The 14,765-nt window shown below is 37.8% G+C and overlaps 1 protein-coding gene across 1 annotated transcript in view; it reads right to left on the reverse strand.

The window, feature by feature from the left end:
- cep89 (centrosomal protein 89) overlaps positions 1–14,104 on the reverse strand; it is a 76,070-nt gene extending 61,966 nt beyond the window's left edge. Inside the window, exons 1-8 of the mRNA XM_039795088.1 lie at positions 13,807–14,104; positions 11,331–11,437; positions 10,998–11,144; positions 10,110–10,305; positions 6,324–6,375; positions 4,871–5,110; positions 4,087–4,229; positions 74–124 (exon numbers count right to left, since the gene is read on the reverse strand). Of these exons, the coding sequence (XP_039651022.1) occupies positions 74–124; positions 4,087–4,229; positions 4,871–5,110; positions 6,324–6,375; positions 10,110–10,305; positions 10,998–11,144; positions 11,331–11,437; positions 13,807–13,848 (978 nt within the window). The 5' untranslated portion in view covers positions 13,849–14,104. The remainder of the gene's footprint in view (positions 1–73; positions 125–4,086; positions 4,230–4,870; positions 5,111–6,323; positions 6,376–10,109; positions 10,306–10,997; positions 11,145–11,330; positions 11,438–13,806) is intronic.
- Positions 14,105–14,765: the final 661 nt, after the last annotated feature.

Genomic DNA, 14,765 nt, shown 5'->3' on the forward strand with positions numbered 1-14,765 from the left:
CTACATTAATCTGCTAGACTATTGCCCTGCCATATTAAAGCAATGTATTGTACAGCTATATGTAGATACTGACCAGCCAGGGAGGAGGAGACCCCGTCTTTGGTAAGCCATTGATTCTGGAGCTCTGGATGAGACATAGTAAGAAAGAGAAAGAAAGTAAAGTAAGTCTCATACCATCATAGCCATGGTAATATGCTTTAAATGTTGCCCTTCACACAAAGAAAAAAATATAAAAATATGTTGATTTGCTGCTTCTAGTGTGCAGGTGCTTGAGGAATTTCAAAAGTGAAGCTACTCCAGCATTTTCTATAGCAAAGAACATTACAGTTTTACAAAAACAGAACAAATTGGCAATTAAAAGTAAATGACAATGTTTATGTGATTTATGGAAGCACACACAGTTCAATTATAGCTTGGCTAATCAAACCAATTCAGACTTATCCTATCTCTTATTACTGTATCATTCTAATATAAAACTACTCCCTAATCTTTTTTTCTTTATCTCTTCCTTCCACCAGCCACACTTCAGTAATGAGGGCGAGCAGAGATGTAATGAGAACAGGAGATCTCTTGGTGAGAAGACACAGCATGAGGTACCCATGATTAAAACCATAAGCCAGCTTTCTCCTGTAGTGTAAAAAACACAACAAACCAGAATGAGAACCAGTAACTCCTTTAGTTCAACAAATCAGATAGTAGACAAATATAAACCTTATTTTCGCTCAGCAGGGATCTGGATCAAAGGCGGATTTATATCTTAAAGGTTTGCCGTGGAAATAAAGTTATATACTGGTAATATATTCTGTATACAAGCTGATTAAATTAGACTGAAGGGAAAGAACTGCAGTACAGAATAAAAAAAAACTGGTGCAGTGCCCGTTCAAAACGGGCCGGTTTGATTAATTTACTTAATAATCAAAAGGTGCCAGAATAGTTCCAGGTCATTCCGGCCCAGTTTAACCCCTGGTTAAATGATTATGATTGCAGCTTTGCAGTTAATCAGAGTCCTTAGAGGAGGTAGTCTATTTGTGGGTGTGGGCATGGTTTGCATCCAGCGGCAAGTAGTGGTGGGCGGATCAATCCAAATATCGATAATATCGATACAAACGTTGGTATTGATATTGATCACCAGTTGAATACCAGTGTAATGAGATGGATACTTTAGTTTCAGTTTCTCTCCAGTGTTCACTGCTGCGGTTTCATCAAAGAGGCGACCTGGCTGTCTGTGTCAGTGCCGTTCCTGTCACAGCGCGGAGCAGGCACACTTTGCTCCTCCTCCCCCCTCTTGTGATTTGATGTTGTACCGTCATGTGACTCGGCGGCGCCGGGCAAACAAGCACGCAACCAGCCGGGCCCAGTGGCGGCCAGCAGCACACACACACAAGCAGGACAGAGACGGAGCAGAAGAATGGCAGAGAGGAAGAGGAGCACCGTGTGGCTATATTTTCAGGCCAAAAATTCAACAACGGCAAGCTGTATAATTTGTAAAAAGGCTGTAAGATACAGTGGTAACACAACTAATTTATACAAGCATATGAACATTCTGTCCTGGGTTTTAACTTATTAATAATCCAAAGGAAAACAAAACCACTTAAAAGGGCTTGAAAATTCATTCAGATTTAGCAATTTCAAGATGCATCCTCTTTAATTATTAAAAAGCATCGGTATCGTATCGGTATCTGCAATACTGGCCCTGTATTTACTTGGTATCGGATCAATACCAAATTTTGCAGTATCGCACACCACTAGCGGCAAGTGAGTCTGTTTATCCCTATCCATATGCTATGCAGACTTATGAGCGCGTCATTTTAGCTAAGTTAGCTAATTAGCTTAGCTTGCTAATTCCACCTTGCTTTAATGCTACAATGGTTATAAAAAAATAAGCCTAACAGCAGCAGTGGTGTCTCCCCCTCTATTTCTACTGTTTTTGTGTGTTCTTGTGTTTAATAGTGCGTTCATTTACCTCGGAACTCGGAAGCCGAAGCTGGGAATGACATGACACCCGAGTTGGATGTGTTCCTTTACAAATCAGATTTTCATTAGCTTTAGCCATTGTTAGCATTGCCAGTTTATAACAATGCATTACGCTGTTTTTTGTGCATACAAACAGCGTAACAAAATGTCCATAGATAGAAGTTGAACAGGACTATGTGTATGATTGATTTAGTGAGACACCAATAACACAGAAACGCTTATAACTGTACATTACAACAGCTTTCACAACTGTTGATACACAGAGCAGCCATGTTTAGCTTGGGTTACACACACCTAGAGATTGGCATGGTTTTATTTCAGTTAGCCTAATAGCTGGTTTGATTTGCATTGAGAGATGATTTTATGGAAAGTACCCCATGCCAATCGTGAGATATGATGATGTGGGGCTATTTTAATTCCAAAGGCCAAGGGAACTTTATCAGGATGCATAGTAATCTGGATCCATGAAATAACTGGCCTTTAAAAATAAAAATCTGCCTGCCTCTATGGGAATTTAACATAGTATACTTATGCCCCCTATATTTTAAGGAAGAACATTTATTTATTTACGATACATTATTAATTCACAAAGAAAATTGGTGTCTTTAAAGGTTGGATTTTTCCTATATTGAACAAATCAAAGAAATGGATGTGCGAGAATTTCCTAAAATTAAATGAAGATAAAACGGAGGTGATCATTTTTGGACCAAAAAATGAACGATTAAAAGTCAATGCTCATCTTCAATCAACAATGTTAAAAACAACAGACAAAACAAGAAATATTGGCATAATTATGGACTCTGACCTGAATTTTAACTGCCACATTAGGTCAGTAACAAAATCTGCCTATTATCATCTTAAAAATATGGGTACGGTAAAAGGACTTATGTGCCAACAGGATTTGGAAAAACTTATCCATGCTTTTATTTTCAGTAGACTTGACTACTGCAACGGTGTTTTTACAGGTATTCATAAAAAGTCTATTAAACAGCTGCAGCCGATTCAGAACGCTGCTGCACGAGTCCTTACCAACACCAAAAAAATAGATCAAATCACTCCAGTTCTGAAGTCCTTACACTGGCTTCCTGTGCATCAAAGAATAGATTTCAAAATACTCATGTTAGTTTATAAGTCACTAAACGGTTTAGGACCAATTTACCTTTCGAATCTGCTATTACACTATGAGCCGTTGAGATCCTTGAGATCATCAGGGACGGGTCTGCCTTCCATACCCAGAGTCGGAACAAAAAAGGGGGAAGCTGCGTTCAGCTTCTATTGTCCCTACATCTGGAACAAACTACCGCTAAAGTGTAGGTCGGCACCTAATCTCAGCTCTTTTAAATCAAGGCTGAAGACCTTTCTTTTTAACACTGCTTTTTCTTAATTCATTTTTGTATTTAAATTTTAAAATTTAATTTTTTTTTCATTAATTTTTTATAACTGTTTCTTCATCTGTTACCAATTTGTATGATATTTTTATCACACATGTCTTTATGTCTTGTGTAAAGCACTTTGAATCGCATTGCTGCTGAATTGTGCTTTACAAATAAAATTGCCTTGCCTTGCCTATATTTTTTAATTAAGGCATTAAGATCAATTTCCAAAAGATGTTTTATTATTCCTCAACTTTAGCATGGGTGTGTAAACGTATGCAAGCCACTGTATATTTGGATTGGTTGCAGGTCACCTCATTAAAAAGACTCCCTCACGCACTCACTCAGTCCCACACAGAGACTCCTGTCTGAAGAAAGCAGAGGAGGAGAGTACACTAGAACACATACACCTTTCATTTAATTCTGGCAACATGAGCTGGAGTGAGATAGGCTGAGTGACAAGAGAAAGGCTCCTGGTGGAATTCCCTGATATTAGGAACTCTTCTACAGGTAAGCTTGTTAAGGCTGCTTACATTATCCTTCTGGGGGCTACAGTTACATAAGCTCTCATTCATAAATTGTCAATTAGTGAGTTTGTTTGAGATTGATGTGTTTCCACAAAAATGCTAATAATATTCTGTACCAAAAACACAGCAGAAAGTCAAACCTTGGGCTTCGGCAATATACAAGATGAGGTGCTACTCAAAAAGCAGAGGTGTTATCTTGTAGCTAGTCATACCTCCTGTTTGGACAGTGGTCTGAAGTGGGTTTGGTAGCGGCTCAGCTCCACATTCAGACGGTGCACTGTCAATTTGAGGGCGTCATTTTCATCCACTAGCTCCTGAGCATGTTGCCTCAAATTCAGTAGCTCTGCCTGGCTGCCTGTAAGCACAGCAGATCAGGTTAAGGGCTAAGTGCCCGAGCAATATACAATGAAATAGCCATATTTATTATCATAGTTTCAAAAGGAAAGAACAGCGATGGCAAGATGGCTTTGGTCTTTCTTCAACATAGCTTTGACTCCCCATGTGGTCTGCTGGCTGACACTGAACCTCAACATAATTTAACCCTTAGGGTATAATAAGGAGGACATCATTAATGCTTCACCAGCAGAGAATAACAGTAGTACTTTTCCATGCTGCTTCTTTCTGCCTACCAGGAGGTCAGAGTCCCTAACCACCAAGACAACCCGCTACCAATTCAAACTGGCAATTTTCAATCCTTTAAACTCCTAGATTTTTTTCCATTTCGTGTTTCTTTTTCATTACTTCCCCACCCTCTGCTTCTCATCATGCCGAAAAAGTTACCGTGGAGTTCAAGGATCAGAGCCATATCTACTCACAGCACCATTTCCCTCATTTCAACCCTACACATGCATCTGTCTTATGGGACAACACTGCTTCATTCCCTCTCCCATCATTCCTTTTCCAGTTACTCCTTATTTCTCTCAGATCATTCTCTTTCCCCCCATAATTTTTCTCTTTCTGTCCCTCTGTACATCTCTAATGGCTCCTCCACTCTACCTGCAGACGACCTCAGGTTTGAGGAGGCTTGGCTGTGACTGATCTCCTGTTCAAGCCGTTGCAGTCTTTCCTCCAGTAACTTTTGTTCATCTACCATCCTTGTGTTCTTCTCTGGCAGGGCCCACGCTACGTCCCTCTGCACCTCACTGCATGCCCTGCTGGGCTCTGGAGATAGCTGGGTGGGGTGTTTGGGTTTTTTGGCTTGGCTGGGTTGGGCAGGGGTTAGGATGGATAGTGCGGCTGTAATAGGAAAGGTAAACATAAATATAATAAATTAAAATTGAATTCTCAATACGCTATACTTATGGGAACATATCTAATATGGCCATTACATAAAATGTGTGTGTGAAGCAGAACATTTCTTGAACTGTTACATATTAACTAAGTAATTTGACTTGGGCAATGTCTTGGAATATACTAAGTGACTTAAACTAACAACTGTATTAGAATATATCATATACATTAGTAATAACCTAAAATATAAGAAAAAAAAAAAAAAAAAAAAAAAAAAAAAAAAAAAAAAAAAAAAAAAAAAAAAAAAAAAAAAAAAAAAAAAATTCAAATTTTTCTAGAGAAAATATTTGTCAAAAAAAAAAAAAAAAAAGGGGGGGTACAAAAAAAAGAGGGTTGTGTTAAAAAAAAAAAAAAAAATTAAAAAAAAAAAATAAATTAAATTATTTTTTTTTTTTTTTTTAAAAAAAAAAAATTTTTAAAAGATAGGGGTGTTTTTTAAAAAAAACACCGTGTTTTTACAAAAACAATTTAGTGATTAAGGTAGGAGCAATTTTTTATTTAGCACTGTCAAAAGCCTGAAGCCAGCTCTGGTAATAATAGCAATAATGAGGCTTTCCTTTTAGCTCTAATGATGTAAGGCTATATTATGTCTGTTGTGAAACTAACGTTTGGTTATCTTAATATTCACTGAAAATGGCTGAGAAGTCATATGAAGTGTAGCCAAGTCTCTCACCATTCTTTCCTTTTATTTGTATGGGTTCTAAAATTAACTTGCATGTCTCTATTAGCCTCTAAATAGAAAAGTCTCTGTTAGATAGGTTTAACGGAGGTGTAAATCAAAATGTATTATTACTGAGAGCTCCATAGCTTTGTTTTTTTTCTGAATTTAAAACCACATTTATTTTAAAGTGCATCAACAATACACCACCAACATAATAACATTTATTTAGCTGCATGTTGTTTGCGAGATTTTCATAGTACAGTTGCATTCCAACTACTATATATACTACTGGTGGCTGCTAAAAAATATTGCTGTATACACCCAACACAATATTGTAAATGCTACCACCTTCCCTTCACATCAGTGGTTGCAACCAGCAGGAGTATCAGCTTAAATGCAATTCATGACATTATACTCAACATTTATCCTATAGGTGGGGTTATTTATCCACTACTGACAGATTATGAGTTAGTAAGTATTGTTTTCATACTCTTTTACCTGGAGAAGGCCCTCTTTTGCCAGACATCTGATTCAGATGGGGTGTACTGGTCTGGAAGAGAGACAGGCAAAACCAACAGAGGGTCAAAGAGAGATTTCCAAAGCCCCGCTACCAGGATCCCTTTTGTGCAAGGCTATTTCAGAGACCGCTGCATTTATGGCCATTGTCAAAATGTGTAAAATAAGATCTTTCCAGTGCATTTATTGTTGCAAATATTCATAGACATATTTAAGCAACGAGAATGAGTCACAGTGAGGAGTTCAGTGGAGGGAAGAGTCGCAGTTAAAACAGAAGAGCAAGACAGAAGCAAAGAAAGAATTAAATATGTCAATGTGTGGGAAAGACTGAATGTCAAATGCTCACTATAACCTGTTCATTTATAAGTCTAATGGCTGGAGGCACAACTATCATGAATAGAAAATAAACCATTCATACACACAAGTTGGCAGTTTATAAGGTACATCTAATGCCGTGTAATACAATTGCAATAAATAATAAATATACCTTTATGAAGGTTATAATGTTTGTTCAGTTTTTGTTGAAACTGATTTAGAAGTGTTGCTTTAACCATATGCTCATTTTGGAGGCTGTAGTTTAAGGTGCTGTTGAACTGTGTTGCAACACACACCTATTAGTTTTAGCGAGGTGACCCTTATAAACTGCCAACAGTATTAGGGCTGGGCACCGAACATCGATACTTTTATGGCACCGAAAAAATTTCAGTTCCAAAAGCGTCTGAACGCATAAGCGCAAGCTTATCTGTCTTCTCTGCATACTGACAGAGAGCAGAGCTCCGACCGACACACACACACACACACACACACACACACACACACACACACACACACACACACACACACACACACACACACACACACGGAGAGGTGCGGATGGAGTAAACTACGTCGTCGGCTGTGTAGTTTTGCGGTCACGGTGCTGTTGATGTTACACTTCCTCTTAGACAAGCAGGCACAACAGTGGTTTCTTTGCCCTGATGACTGACTGACAGGCTGAGCTTGTAAGGCAAGTCAGCTTTATTAATGTTACTCTGAGTGAGCAGTGTTACCAGAATTTTTACATTTTGATAACTGTTTTGATGCAACAAATCCACTATATATGCTACAATACTGGGTGCTCAGATATATTATATATTGGGACCACTATAGGTTAGCAGCAACCCAATGTAGCAGCATACAGGACAAGAACATGAATAGAATAGGACAATATACTGTGAGAGAAGAGCAGACTCTTGGGATATAACATTGGGATTTTGGGAAGAAATCTCACATGCAGGAAGACACAGACCATGGAGTAGAGTTAAAGGGAAATCATCACCATCTACATTAAGAATTTCAATATGTTATTTCAATGGCCAAGGAAGTACAATCAATATTTGTGAACTTGAGATACTCTCCCTCAAAGCCAGAAAAGTCAAGTAAGTCTCAAACTTGTGAGGTCATCAAGTGTAAAGTCTGATTTTGTCTTCTTCTTAATGAGCTTTATTCTATTGTAGTGTTCTCAGTTCTGAGACAGAAAATGTTCCCATATACTCAGAACATTCCCCTGGGTGCTCTGTGTCCTCTATAACATTTTTTCCAAATTCATAGTCTATGTAGCCCTTCCAGATTTTTTGTACTTGATGACATCACAATCCTAAACTTCAAGCATGCATTAAGGACATAAAATCCTAGATGACCAACAATTTCCTGATGTTTGACAGACAAAACTGAAGTTATTGTGCTTGGCCCCAAACACCTCAAAAGCTCATTATCTAAAGACACAGCTTCTATGGATGGCAAAATTAATTCAGTATATCTGTATCAATGTCTCTGTGTCCCAAGTAGCAGTGGCAGATGGCCGCCCACTAAGAGCCTGGTTCTGCCTGTTTAAAGGAAATGTTTCCTCGCCACTAATGCACCAAATGCTTGTTCTTGAGGGGAATTGTTTGGTCTCTGTAAATTAGAGTGTGGTCTAGACCTACTCTAGCTGTGAAGTGTCCTGAGATAACTTCTGTTGTGTTTGAAAGTATAAATAAAATTGAATTGAATTTAAATTTAAAGAGTTGTTAATGTTTACTAATATTTTTGGATTGTCTTAGATCATACGAATAACATGTATGAATTTTGAAAATGGGTGGATATTTCAGGCACAGAGAGAAAGACATTTCAGATGTGTGGCTCAGGACCCACTACTAATACCTTGTCGTCAGTGACTACCATAAATCACAAAAAAAAGTAAAGCAACTTTCAAGTTTTGATTAAATTGTCACAACCTAAATTGCTGAAACATCAGAGGCAAATGAATGTTATTATGTGACAAGGGGAGAAGTTTCAGGAAAGAAATTCATGCTAAATGTAGAAAACCTGCAATGGCACAGAAAAATCAGCTTTGATACAGAGGAACAACATCCATAAGTAATGATTCAGGAACACCAAAAGAATATCTCAACACTGCAAGCAAAGTTCTTAAAAATGACTAGAACCAAAACCTGTGACAGTAAACTACACAAATCACTTCTCTACAGTAAAAGACTCAATACATTACATTACCTTTATTCTGTGTACAACAGCGCCTCTCAGTGGATCAGACTGGTATCACAATACCCTGACTTAAAGGTCCCATGGCATGAAAATTTCACTCTATGAGGTTACATTAATATGCGTTCCCCCAGCCTGCCTATGGTCCCCCAGTGGCTAGAAATGGTGATAGGTGTAAATCGAGCCCTGGGAGTCCTGCTCTGCCTTTGATAAAATGAAAGCTCAGATGGGCCTACATAAAAGAGACTTCAGATACAGTATTAGGGGACCACTAAGGTCTATATAAAAGAGACTTCAGATACAGTATTAGGGGACCACTAAGGCCTACATAAAAGAGACTTCAGATACAGTATTAGGGGACCACTAAGGTCTATATAAAAGAGACTTCAGATACAGTATTAGGGGACCACTAAGGTCTATATAAAAGAGACTTCAGATACAGTATTAGGGGACCACTAAGGCCTATATAAAAGAGACTTCAGATACAGTATTAGGGGACCACTAAGGCCTATATAAAAGAGACTTAAGATACAGTATTAGGGGACCACTAAGGTCTATATAAAAGAGACTTCAGATACAGTATTAGGGGACCACTAAGGCCTATATAAAAGAGACTTCAGATACAGTATTAGGGGACCACTAAGGCCTATATAAAAGAGACTTAAGATACAGTATTAGGGGACCACTAAGGTCTATATAAAAGAGACTTCAGATACAGTATTAGGGGACCACTAAGGCCTATATAAAAGCATCCAAAGAGCACCATGTCATGGGACCTTTAACTTCAAAGACATCACAAACTAAACCAAGTATAAACAATATTTGAGAAAGAATAGTTATCCTCCCTCATAACAAACATTCAAATGCAGATATTCTGACTTCAAAAGGCACAGGTGTAACTGATAACATTAACGATGTCTCAGTTGGCCATTCCAGAATTGGCAGACCTGAATTTAATGCATCTCGTTATTAAGGCTATTAATTACACCTGCACTGTTCCTGCTATAACTTGTCAAAATCTCTGACATAAAACCGATCTATTGGCTATAGTCCTCTGCTCAGCAACTCTAGATAGAGGTTAACTAGTTTGCTAAAACAGCTCTTTGAAAGCAGTTATTTATGGGAGGGGAGAATGTTTCTCATTTGCTTTCAATGAAAAAAAAAAATTTCAATTGGGATTAGAACTAGCAACACTCTATTTGGAAACTTGCTTACACATAACAATGAGATCTTCCTTTAGAATCTCACCTTAGCTTTTAGTGGCAGGGAATAGACAGGTTCTGTGATTGAACAATTCTCCGGTCTGTCCAGAGTTTGGTAAACATGTTCTTCCCTGTCCTCTTCACTCTCCACCTCCTCTTCTTCCTTGTCTTCTAACTCCTCCTCTGAGTGGTCAGGGGAGGACAGGCGTGGTCGGCTAGCCAAATCTTCTGACCATCTATCTCTGCGGAAGGTGAGAAAGTTCGCTGTCTCTTATTTATTGGGATAAAAAAGGAATACAAACTACTTAACTTCCACAATAGGCCTTTTTCACAGAAGACATTTTGACTCTTCGTAGTGGGAAAAGCACAGATGGACCTGATAACATTAACGATGGCTTCGTATTCCAGTATATCATATCATAGCCATATCATTGTGACCGTGTGCTAGTATGCACAATATAAGGACCCTGTAACCAAAACCGCTAAATGGAATTCAGCCATAATTCATTTTATTTTACAACTGTGTTTTGCCTACTGTGACTTGTCAAAATGTCTTCTACTAAAAAGGCTTACTTAGAAAATTGCATTGAAAAAATTGCTAGATTAGTTTAGATTGCTTCTTGAGATAGATATTCTCTGTCTAAACAATCTGTGTGCTGCAGCACTAGGGCACACATTCATGAAAACAGATTATTAAAACCAGAAGGCCTATATTTCAAAGATATTGAGAGAAATCTTATTGCATTAAAAAGATTTCATTTTTCAAAGTTACATCTCGCATTCTATGGCTACCTCTTTTGCACTTTTAAATCCTGGTGGAGATCCTGGAATTTCCTATTTGAGAGAGCTCAAATAATTCAGTCACTTCTTGAAGTTAGAATCATTTGTCCCAAAGCTTGTGATAATACTAGTGTATTTGTCAGAGGGTATTTACCTGAGGAAAATGTCTGTGCTGATGTTTGGTTCAGATATGAAGGACTCTGATTGGCCACTCTCAGACAAAGACCTTGGCCAGACAGGGGGGATGGCCCATGTCTGTCCAGTGAGCGAAGAAGACAAGATGGCTGCTGCTAAGGCGGATCTGTAGATGGAAAGCCGTAATTCATATGAGGTGACTTTTATACTTTCATGCATATCATATTTCAAGTCATAGGGGGGGGGTAAAGAGAGAAATAATATGACAAAACAGTGGTTTAACAAGGAAACTGTGTCAGAGGAAACACAGCAAGATAAAAGCAGGTTGGAGCTGATGGACTGTGTTAGGTACCTGGGTCTCTCAGGTGAGGGGTCTGGGCTGCGTGGGGGCGGGGTACGAGGCACAGCAGGCTTGGGAGCAATGGAGGCGGCAGGGATCAAACCATGAGCTATATGCTTCTGCACAACACGCACAAAGGAAGGTTAGGGAAGAAGGATAGCATCACATAGACAGACATTTAACACCATTAACACACACAATGTGGGTCCTATGACGAGAGTTTAAGTTAGTACAACAAATAACACCCAAACTGACCGCCGTGAAGATAGTTTAATATTTGACATTCGTCAGTTTTCGCAGATGTTACCTTCAATAGCTCCGTGTCAATAATTCGATTTCAGTCAGTTTCTGGGTATGTTGTAGAGCTTATTTAGACAGACGTTTCACACTTATTTTTAACTCAAAATCACCAAAAATATCGACACAGTTTGGAGCGCAAAGAACTGAATGTCTGTCCAACGCGCCCGTCACAATAGGCGTACTTAGGGACCATCGTAAAATTGCAACTCCACTAATTTTAATCTTCATTAACTTTTTTGTTTTACAACATAGACATCTCAAACCACTTCCATTAAAGAGAGGGAGAGCCATTAAACATTTCACACTTTTGAATTAGTAAAAATAAATAAATGTAAAAAAAGATGTAGGCTATAGTTAGCAATAAATATGGTAGTTTCAATCATTTTAGAATTAATGAATATATTGACATCAAACCACCTGTAATATGTCTCAGACATCTTATCACAACTTTCACAGCTGTTAGTTTGTGAAAAAGTAGTTAGCAAATCCCATAGAAAAGACTAAAGACTTTTCACAAACTAACTGCTGTAAAAGTTCTAGGGGGATGCCTGAGACATATTACAGGTGGTTTGATGTGATTATATTCAAAATTGAGCAAGCCATTGCATTGAAAAGCTTTAAATATGCATAGACTATAGGTCACTGATGAGGATTCTATGGGATTTGCTAAAGACTTTTTCACAAACTAACAGCTGTGAAATTTGTGAGAGGATGCCAGAGACATATTGCAGGTGGTTTGATGTGATTATATTCAAAAATGAGGAAGCCATTGAATTGAAAAGCTTTAAATATGCATTGAGGATGCTATAGGATTTGCTAAAGACTTTTTTTGCAAACTAACAGCTGTGAAATTTGTGAGAGGATGCCAAAGACATATTCCAGGTGGTTTGATGTGATTAAATTCAAAAATGAGGAAGCCATTGAATTGAAAAGATTTAAATATGCATTGAGGATGCTATAGGATTTGCTAAAGAATTTTTCACAAACTAAACAGCTGTGAAATTTGTGATAAGATGTCTGAGACATATTACAGGTGGTTTGATGTGATTTTATTCAAAAATGAGCAAGCCATTAAATTGAAAAGCTTTAATTATGCATTTATAGACTATAGGTCACTGATGAGGATGCTACAGGATTTGCTAAAGACGTTTTCACAAACTAACAGCTGTGAAAGTTGTGATAAGATGTCTGAGACATATTACAGGTGGTTTGATGTCAATCTATTCATTAATTAGAAAATGGTTGAAACTACCATATTTATTGGTAACTATAGCCTACATCTTTATTTACTTTTATTTATTTTTACTAATTCACAAGTGTGAAATGTTTAATGGCTCTCCCTCTCTTTAATGGAAGTGGTTTGAGATGTCTATGTTGTAAAAAAAAAAAGTTAATGAAGATTAAAATTAGTGGAGTTGCAATTTTACGACGGTCCCTAAGTACGCCTATTGTGACGGGCGCGTTGGACAGACATTCAGTTCTTTGCGCTCTAAACTGTGTCGATATTTTTGGTGATTTTGAGTTAAAAAATAAGTGTGAAACGTCTGTCTAAATAAGCTCTACAACATACCCAGAAACTGTGGGAAATCGAAGTATTGACACGGATCTATTGAAGGTAACATCCGCGAAAACCGACGAATGTCAAATATTAAACTATCTTCACCGCGGTCCAAAACCGAGGGAAAAGAAAAAGGGTATATGGGTGGAAAGGGAGACAGGATGATTACTAAATCCCAACATGATGAACACTTGATAAAAGAGAAACCAAACATTGACAACAATAGCCTGTTACAGCAGTGGAAACGCTACTGTTACTGTATATTGGCAACAATATGTCATTCAGTTATACTTGAGCTGCCTTTTTAAATAAAAGCAAATAGGTAGCTAGTTAACAACACATAACGTTACCTGCTTTAAGTTTGGTAAACAAAATGAATACACCACAAGACGTAACGTTACAAATCTGGTGTTGCCAAACGTTAGCAAGCTATCTTAAACGTCTCTGAAATATCTAGCTAACGTGTGCTAACGTTTAGTAACGTTAACCGAAGTTAACGTTATCTTACGCTAGGTTAACGTTAATGTTAGCTAGCTAACGTTGAATGATAAAAAGCATTTAAGCTAGACGTTTATCTAGCTAGAAATAGGACAAAGATTATTTTATTTTAGAAAAAGTCGAGAAACTTACAAACTCCTTGTCTTTCTCCCTCCTGAAGCTGAATTTCAACATAGTGAAAAAAGGTTTTGTGACCCTTGCATTACTAGCTATAGTTAATGTCTCTTTTTAGGCGAACAGCTTGGCTCGTTTGCCGAGTATTCTTTCAGTCAAATGGCATTAAAAAAGCTTAAAATTACATGTCATTACCATGTGTTTAACATTCTATGTCCTCTTTTACCCTAAAACGATCAAATAAGCGAGCTAACTAGCTATATTCAACAGGCTGGCTGTGTGCAGATTTCTCGTATCTAGACGCTTCACCACAAGAAGGCACCTTGCTACAAAAGTAGTGCTGATTGGCTAAAAGTGAGTAGAGAAGCCAATCAGTGACTAATATGATTCACTTAGCAACGACGTCCTCACCGACCATAGATATATACAGCGGACAGGCCAACAGGGGGCGATGTCGTTCCATCTAATGATCAACTGTCATCTACTGTCTCTCGAATCTCAGCACATAGGGCGATTGTAATTTCCTTTCTTTCTTTCTTTCTTATTTTTAATGTATATACAGTAAAAAATACAATTGAATATGTCCCCTAAAATATTTTAGTAATACCTTTTAAAGTGTGTATCACATGACAGACCATTCAAATGTGTCTTCCATCCAGTCAACTTTGTCCCTGAAATTTTTAAAACCGTTAGCTGCCAAACTTGGCATGTAAACTTAAATAAAGATGTTTGTGGGTGCTACCTTTCAAACTTTTCTGAATATCCCCATACTATCAAGCATGAACAGATAGCGAAAACACATTTTGTCATAATATCCATCATCTATTTTCATACCCTACTGCACTGTGCTGGCTGATCATATACAAAAACACATGTATTTTTAGTCCTCTTTTGGCTATAAATCAGCTGAAAATAGGTTTTACCCAGTGCTGCCCTTAGAAATGGTGGAAGAGGCGAATCTTATAACCAAAGTCAAC

Source organism: Perca fluviatilis, chromosome 3 (genome assembly GCF_010015445.1).
Source record: "Perca fluviatilis chromosome 3, GENO_Pfluv_1.0, whole genome shotgun sequence".
Taxonomy (NCBI): domain Eukaryota; kingdom Metazoa; phylum Chordata; class Actinopteri; order Perciformes; family Percidae; genus Perca; species Perca fluviatilis.